The following is an 8,014-nucleotide window of genomic DNA, read 5'->3' on the forward strand; positions in this document are numbered from 1 at the left end:
AACATTAATCTGGCACGAACTTAATAAATTACCAAAAAAAATCATCTTCAAACAAAGGTATCAATCTCATGTTTTTTAAAATCTCATGGTTAAAATATAAGTTTCATTTAAAAAATAAATAAAAATAAAAAATAAGTTAAACAAAATGAAAAGATCTTATAAAAATCAAGGCTTTTAATAATCCAAGCTTTAACCCGGATTGTAACAATTTGGTAATACCATCCATGTCAAAGACCAAATTCACACTATTAAATTATAAATTATAAGAGACTTCAAAATATGGAAATTTAAAGGTGTCCTTTAGAACTCATTATAGTGACTATTAAGTTTTACAACTCATTAAGGTGAATATTGAGCTTTATATATAAAATATAGAGAAATGTATAGTAATTACAATATTATAGGATCAAATAATTGAAATTAAAATAAAAAATCAAATAAAATTTTAAATAAATCATATAAGAGGTTAATAATACCTGGATGAAGAAAATCGGGAAACCGACCTACTCATCATCTTATGAAAACATTATTTTCTTATCATTATTTCACCGGTATAGAATCAATACATTTAAATGATAATGACTAAATAATAAACAAATTTGTTAGTAGTAAAATCCAAACTATATTTATTAGCCAAAACAATATTAAGTTGAATAGTTATTTATGAAATTTTTAATTTAACAAAAACATTAACAACATAAACTATATATTTAACATATAGGTAAATAATTTTAAATAAATATTAATATTTAATATATTATTTATAAATATATATTATTATTTTAAAATTGGAATCTCCAAAATCGAAAAGTGCAGGCTTCAAAATTAGCTTTCCTAGTTGAGGAATTAAATAATGCAGCACAAACACTCCATGTGTCAACATGATTAAACCTCTTACTTTGATTATATTATTTGTGATTATTCACCCAAAGTCCACAAATTAAATTAAATACAACTCAATTAAGTTAACTTAAGAGTGATACATAAATTCACTGTGGCCCAATAAAGAAATCCATATAATATCATTCGAAATCACCATAATAGAATACATAAAACTTCGATTCTAAAAAAAACAATGTATTTCGGTAAAATTCAGAAGACCCAAAATGCATAATTTTGGGAATGTGGCATAACTAATATGCACTTTTAATGTAATAAATGAAATTGCAAATTTCGCAAACCTAGAATCTTCCTATACCTCTATAACTACCAAACATAAAACTAAATTCCAAAATCCAATGCAAAAGTATGCTATTCAAGCACAACTATAGGTGCAAGCATGTAAAGTCAATACAATGAAAAAGGTGAAAATTTGCAAATAGGCAAAATCCAACTTTTGAAATCCACCATAAACCAATTCTCTTGTGAATAAAAATTATAAATTTATATACCCTGGTAAAGAAATCAATTGCTAATATAAGTTTATAGAACCCAATAAAGAAAACATCAAATTTAGAAAAACAAGCAAGTAAATTTGTGTTTCACCACAACTTATTTCAAGTTTTTGTAAATTTGGTACAACTAAATAAGGAAAGATGTGTACGCCTCCTAAAACTAAATAGTCTAATAGCTCTAGAGAAGGCTCTCATGTCTCACACATAAAGAGGTCTTACACATAAATCCATCTCAATGAGTCTAGTAGATCAAACATCAATTTGAGGTTGGCCTAGCTAGGCTGTGACATTAAATTAGATTATGCTCATTATCATATTCTCTTCAAGTCTATTTGAGTATATGTTTACCCAATACAACACACGGTCAATGCTTCCCTATCCTACACTCTTCAAATGTAGAACAACTCGAGGAAGGCTAATAGAGATTTTTGTCAATGAGATAATGTAGTCACTAGATTACATACATTATTTTACAAACATAGTACTAACTAGATTATCACTCGAGTTTGGTTTTGAGGACGAATCCTTGGAAGTTCTCATGGAGCTTACAAAAGTACAAAATGCAAAAAACCAAGAATTTGAAGAAATCAGGTTGTGTTCAATAATAGGTGCAGTTAGGTATTCAGGTGTCACGACTCACTGTCAGTTACGAATTAGGATTTAACGATTACAACTGTGCTTTAATGAAAAAAGGGTTCCGAGCAAGGCTTAATCTGTTATGCGACATGCCACAAAAGCATTCAATTTATTTAGCAAATAGAGCATTGAGTAGTTGTCCTCTACAAGCAGCCTTCATTGCAAATTACATAATGCAGCCAATTAGCAAGTTTCCAATATAGGTGAATCTTGATACTAATTGATTTATTGAGTCTGCTACATTAAATAATTTAGTGAACAATAAAGGACACTGAAGTTTTCCCACGTAAGGTGGCAAATCAGTTATTATATATATATATGAAACTTGTCTTACTATAGCATTATAAATGCACTCTTAAGAGACCTTAAGTACAGTGTTGGGAAGCGGGTTCTGACATCGGCTTTGGCGGTCAGCGGTGTGCATCATTTCTCTGGCGAATGAATTCCGATTTCGTATGTATTCGCATTCGCATTCATCCACCCCCATACCATCCATACATCACTCACTTTGAATTTGGAAACCCGCCGTCCCATGTCATACCATCGCCCGCATACCATCCATACATCACTCATTTTGAATTTGGAAACCCGCCTAAATACTGACTCGCACCTTTCTCTCCTATTTACTGCCCTCCACTTCCTCCCTGCTTTATCAGTCAATATCGTCTGAATGCTTTTGAAATCGGGAATTTCTGTTCGAATCTCTGCAATTTTCACACTGTACTCAGAATTCGGTGTCAACTGAAGGGAGTATCAATCTCTGTTTCGGCGATTCATACAAATTTGTGGCAAATCAGCAGATAAAGAAGTCAAAAAAATGGCAGTGAATACGCCTGTGTTCACAATAGCAGCTGCGGTTGCCGCAATTGGGGCTTTCTGCAGGTTCAAATCTCATCGCCTTCCATCAACATCAGATACGGATGGCCATCATGTAAGTATATGAAAAATTGCTTCTTCATCATTTTGGGTTCTGCAAAGAGGGGAGGGGTTATTGTTTCTTGGGGTTAGGGTTTCTAATTATGGTGGTTTTTGGGTTCACAGGATCAGAGTTACAGTCGGCAGGGCGGTGAATTAAATAGAAAAGTAAAGGAGGAATGGACGACAGTAAAGTTTGCCCCTGAATTTGACGGTCTCCACTGCTATGAGACGTTGGTTAGGTTCTGATTGCTGTAAGGATGAACTTAACCAGCCAGCAAATTGAATTTCACTGATGTGATAAATTATGTAAAATATATTCATTTAAATTATATTTTTGGACGACTTTCCCTTCTTTGTATTTCCTGAACAATTTCTTTAATTTAATTCTTCCGATTATTTTTTAATGATTATCCCACAGTTTTAGCTCGCCAAAATTTGGGCATTCGAATTCTGCTAAAATCGCCCAAAATCGTGGATTCTAATGACACAAATTCAGAGGGCCATTAAAATCCTTTACAGCACAGACTCTGTATCATGGAGTCGCAATGCAGAATTCTGTATATAATTTGGATAATTGAAGTGTTTTGATAGGATATTTTCCCAACTTTATAATATCTAGAATAATTTGGAGTTGGAGAATGGAAGTGTTTTAAGGAGTTATTGAAATTTTTAAAAAAATTGAATTCATTTATACATTTTAATAATTATAATTTTTAATAAAAATTTACAATTAACTGTTCCATAATTAAATTTTTAATAAAAATTATACCACCAAACAAATCCTCTACCAATTAACTACATTCTACAATTTATTCTAAACAAATCCTCTACCAATTAACTACATTCTACAATTTACTCTAAATTCTTATAGCTAAACCAAATTAACAATAAAATTAAAATTAACAATTTTACTCTAAACAAATCCTCTACCAATTAACTACATTCTACAATTTACTCTAAATTCTTATAGCTAAACCAAATTAACAATAAAATTAAAATTAAAATCTCATTCTCAACACCTCCATGATTCTATTTTTCTATAACCAGAAAAACCGTAACAATAAAATTAAACTAAAAATAAAAATATGATTCTTTTTTTTTGTATGACTAGAAAAACAGTAACAATAAAGTTAAAATAAAAATTAAAAAATTCTCGATTCCTTCTCCTGGACAATTCCTTCATGAATCTTTTTTAATAACTATGAAAAAATAATATAATTATTTAAATGAATTCATTAAATTTGTTTTCATAATTTATTAAATTATATTTGTCTTCGAGTTACCAATGTAAATTAAATTTTTAAATCATCTATATTAAACAATAATCTATACTAAATAATCTAAATTTATTGTGATTTTCCAACTTATTTATAATGGAAAAAACTTGTTTGGTCTTATCATTCCTTATCAAATTACATAAATAAAAGAAAAAAAAGTTATTAATAATTAAAATACAATTGAGGTGGGGTCTTGTAATGTCTTGGTATGTAGATATTATGACTTTAAATTATTAAAAGAATATTCCTAGAAGGTCATACTTAGTGAACACCCAGGTGGGTATGTACGTTGAGAGACAATGACTAAGGTGTCTATAAGTCATTGGTATCACCAACATTGTGCTATGATCTATTGAGAGATAGAGATGTCAATCGAGGCCTTGTTGTGGACAAAAATGTTGGTTACTATGATTCTATAACAGATGGATTGCCAATCTAGTTTCTCTTATGTGAATTCTTCAAGATTGGAAAATAGCCAAACACCTTGTAATGTTATATGAATACCTCCCTAGTTACGAGGGAGTGTTGAAGGAAATGTAACTAGGTTCGGTCTTCATAATTATGATTTTGATATTTGTATTTATTCAATAAAATAAATATTATTTCTATAATATATGTCAATGAATTTATTGCTCATTGAAATAGGTCTAGCACATGTTACACTGCTATAGGTGAGTCAAAGAGTAAAAAGAATTATGTTGAAGACCTTAAGGGCATGTTACTATAGGTATACTTATGCCAAAAGAGACACTTCCAAGCAAATTCAAGTCTCCTCCAAGCATGCGCACATCTTCCGTATATGCCCAGTTTCCGTATATGCGCACATCTTCCGTATATGCGCACATCTTCCGTATATGCCCAGTTTCCGTATATGCGCACATCTTCCGTATATGCCCAGTTTCTGTATATGCACACATCTTCCGTATATGCCCAGTTTCCGTATATGCGCACATCTTCCGTATATGCCCACATCTTCCGTATATGCCCAGTTTCCGTATATGCCCAGTTTCCGTATATGCGCACATCTTCCGTATATGCCCAGTTTCCGTATATGCACACATCTTCCGTATATGCCCAGTCTCCGTATATGCTCACATCTTCCGTATATGCCCAGTTTCCGTATATGCACACATCTTCTGTATATGCCCAGTTTCCGTATATGCGCACATCTTCCGTATATGCCCAGTTTCCGTATACGCCCAGTTTCCGTATATGCACACATCTTCCGTATACGCCCAGTTTCCGTATATGCACACATCTTCCATATATGCGCACATCTTCCGTATATGCCCAGTTTTCGTATATGCGCACATCTTCCATATATGCCCAGTTTCCATATATGCACACATCTTCCGTATATGCCCAGTTTCCGTATATGCACACATCTTCCGTATATGCCCACATCTTCTGTATATGCCCAGTTTCCGTATATGCGCACATCTTCCGTATATGCCCAGTTTCCGTATATGCACACATCTTCCGTATATGCCCAGTTTCCGTATATGCACACATCTTCTGTATATGCCAAGTTTCCGTATATGCGCACATCTTCCGTATATGCCCAGTTTCCGTATATGCGCATATCTTCCGTATATGCCCAGTTTCCGTATATGCCCACATCTTCCGTATATGCCCAGTTTCCGTATATGCCCACATCTTCCGTATATGCCCAGTTTCCGTATATGCACACATCTTCCGTATATGCCCAGTTTCCGTATATGCGCACATCTTCGGTATATGCCCACATCTTCCGTATATGCCCAGTTTCCGTATATGCCCAGTTTCTGTATATGCGCACATCTTCCGTATATGCCCAGTTTCCGTATATGCGCACATCTTCCGTATATGCCCAGTCTCCGTATATGCTCACATCTTCCGTATATGCCCAGTTTCCGTATATGCACACATCTTCCGTATATGCCCAGTTTCCGTATATGCGCACATCTTCCGTATATGCCCAGTTTCCGTATATGCCCAGTTTCCGTATATGCACACATCTTCCGTATACGCCCAGTTTCCATATATGCACACATCTTCCGTATATGCCCACATCTTCCGTATATGCCCAGTTTCCGTATATGCACACATCTTCCGTATATGCCCAGTTTCGTATATGCACACATCTTCCGTATATGCCCAGTTTCCGTATATGCGCACATCTTCCGTATATTCCCAGTTTCCGTATATGCGCACATCTTCCGTATATGCCCAGTTTCCGTATATGCGCACATCTTCCGTATATGCCCAGTTTCCGTATATGCACACATCTTCCGTATATGCCCAGTTCCGTATATGCGCACATCTTCTGTATATGCCCAGTTTCCGTATATGCACACATCTTCCGTATATGCCCAGTTTCCGTATATGCGCACACATCTTCCGTATATGCCCAGTTTCCGTATATGCACACATCTTCCGTATATGCCCACATCTTCCGTATATGCCCAGTTTCCGTATATGCGCACATCTTCCGTATATGCCCAGTTTCCGTATATGCGCACATCTTCCGTATATGCCCAGTTTCCGTATATGCGCACATCTTCCGTATATGCACACATCTTCCGTATATGCCCAGGTTCCGTATATGCGCACATCTTCCGTATATGCACCATGTTCCTTTCACCATAAATCCGATGTATGATACTAATTACCAATTAGAATGATATCATAATAGTCAATTGATTCATATGCAACAAACACCATTAGCCTCTATCATGCAAAGCATAACTTATACTAGTTAATGATACCAATTCTCAATGCATAATCTCATACTCAAATATTGACTTGAGTATACTCCCCTTGTGGTCATGCTCCCTCTTTGTGTTAGGAATAAGACCTCTTTGTGTTAGGTCCCTTTTGTTGGCACCTTTCTTGTTATCCACCATAAGACCGAGTCATGGCGAGCATTAGCTTAAGCCCTAGGCACTAAGCCCTTTTAAGTCCTATAGGAGGCCTTTTTCCTTTGTTAATGGCTCCACGTCATTGGTCACGTTTTTAGGCGAATGACCACCCATCAACCCAAAGGACGGAGCTCCCTATTTGATAGCCCCTTTGTTTATTATGTTTTTCACTCCCTTTCTACGCGAAACAATCCAAGGAGCTAGTGCTTAGATGCTCCTAGAGCCTCTGCGACTCTTTTCTCTATGCCCAAGATATTATTTCTATGTGAAACAAGTCGAAGGTAGTGTCCAGGTGCTAAGCTCGAAACTCCCTTATCCACGCACTTCCCTCTTGTGCATGTTAACAAACTCATCGGGGTTTGCCTTCCGAGTTGACATGTCCCATGGGGACCACCCGAAACGCTCCCCATTGGCCATCATTGTTGCCTGTTGGGCACTTGCAAGTGGTCAACTTAATGCGTCGCCCCAGCATGCCTAAATACCAATGGGACAATCCCAATATCGAGGCAAAGGCAACGTTGGATTCTCCACCACAAACAACCAGTGGACTGTCAAGAGCAAGAACACCGCGCACAGAATGAGGACCATGATGAGCTGATCCATCAGACCCTCCAGCGCCGATTAGTAGGTCATGTACCAAGACAACGTAAGAAGCAACGCCACAATCACCAGAATGAAGAGCAAGTGAAACGAAAGCTGCCGCTGGTACCGCTTATCTCTCTTCTCCGACGTTTGAGACATCCATGGCGAATTCGTGCACCACCAGAATGACGCTTCTCAGAGCTGATGTTAAACAGATAATACAAATATCAGTATTTAGGCGGGTTTCCAAATTCAAAATGAGTGATGTATGGATGGTATGCGGGCGATGGTATGACATGGGACGGAG

At 35.9% G+C, this 8,014-nt stretch overlaps 1 protein-coding gene across 1 annotated transcript; it reads left to right on the forward strand.

Moving 5' to 3' along the window:
• Positions 1-2,736: 2,736 nt before the first annotated feature.
• LOC149230738 (uncharacterized) lies at positions 2,737-3,194 on the forward strand. The gene is made up of 2 exons (XM_089376130.1): positions 2,737-2,961; positions 3,072-3,194. Exons 1-2 carry the CDS (start codon positions 2,848-2,850, stop codon positions 3,192-3,194), a joined length of 237 nt encoding a protein of 78 aa, XP_089232256.1. The 5' UTR covers positions 2,737-2,847.
• The last annotated feature ends 4,820 nt before the right edge of the window (positions 3,195-8,014 follow it).

Source organism: Pinus tabuliformis, chromosome J (assembly GCF_031772625.1).
Source record: "Pinus tabuliformis cultivar Carrire ecotype Pingquan chromosome J, CPIR1, whole genome shotgun sequence".
Taxonomy (NCBI): Eukaryota; Viridiplantae; Streptophyta; class Pinopsida; order Pinales; family Pinaceae; genus Pinus; species Pinus tabuliformis.